Source organism: Eimeria mitis, genomic scaffold (genome assembly GCF_000499745.2).
Source record: "Eimeria mitis Houghton genomic scaffold, Emh_scaff7310, whole genome shotgun sequence".
Classification (NCBI taxonomy): domain Eukaryota; phylum Apicomplexa; class Conoidasida; order Eucoccidiorida; family Eimeriidae; genus Eimeria; species Eimeria mitis.
The window spans coordinates 655-1,045 of record NW_013575339.1 but is presented as its reverse complement, the minus strand read 5'-3'; the positions used below and the strand labels follow the sequence as shown (position 1 = coordinate 1,045).

The window sequence follows — 391 nt, the reverse complement described above, 5'->3', positions numbered from 1 at the left end:
TGCTGCTGCTGCTGCTGCTGCTGCTGCGGGGGGCAGCAGCATCAGCTGCTGTAGAGGCAGCAGCACCGTAAAGAGCGGCATCGGCGCCGCTGCTGTAGCGCTTGCTGCTGCTGCTGCTGCTGCTGCTGCTGTCTGCAGTGATATCAGAAGACAGCATCTGGGGGGGCTGTGAGGGTTCGCTTGCGCCTGAGGTTTGTGCCTGTCGCTGCAGCATGAGCTGGTGCTGCAGCTGCTGCTGCAGCAGCTGCTGTTGCTGCTGCAGTTGCTGCTGCAGTTGCTGCTGCTGCTGCTGCTGCTGCTGTAGGTTCGCTGGATGGGGCCCCTGGAGGCCCCCCTCCGCAAGCATGATGGGTGTTTGTCTGTAATAACAAATTCTTTGTTTGTGTATACT

The 391-nt window shown here is 60.1% G+C and overlaps 1 protein-coding gene across 1 annotated transcript in view; it reads right to left on the bottom strand.

Annotated features, from left to right (window-relative positions):
- Nucleotides 1–346, bottom strand: part of EMH_0091010 (uncharacterized protein) — a gene marked incomplete at both ends in the record, with an annotated part of 1,593 nt that extends 1,247 nt beyond the window's left edge. Inside the window, one exon of the mRNA XM_013501667.1 lies at nucleotides 67–346. Coding sequence (XP_013357121.1) covers nucleotides 67–346 — 280 coding nt within the window. The remainder of the gene's footprint in view (nucleotides 1–66) is intronic.
- Between the last annotated feature and the right edge of the window lie 45 nt (nucleotides 347–391).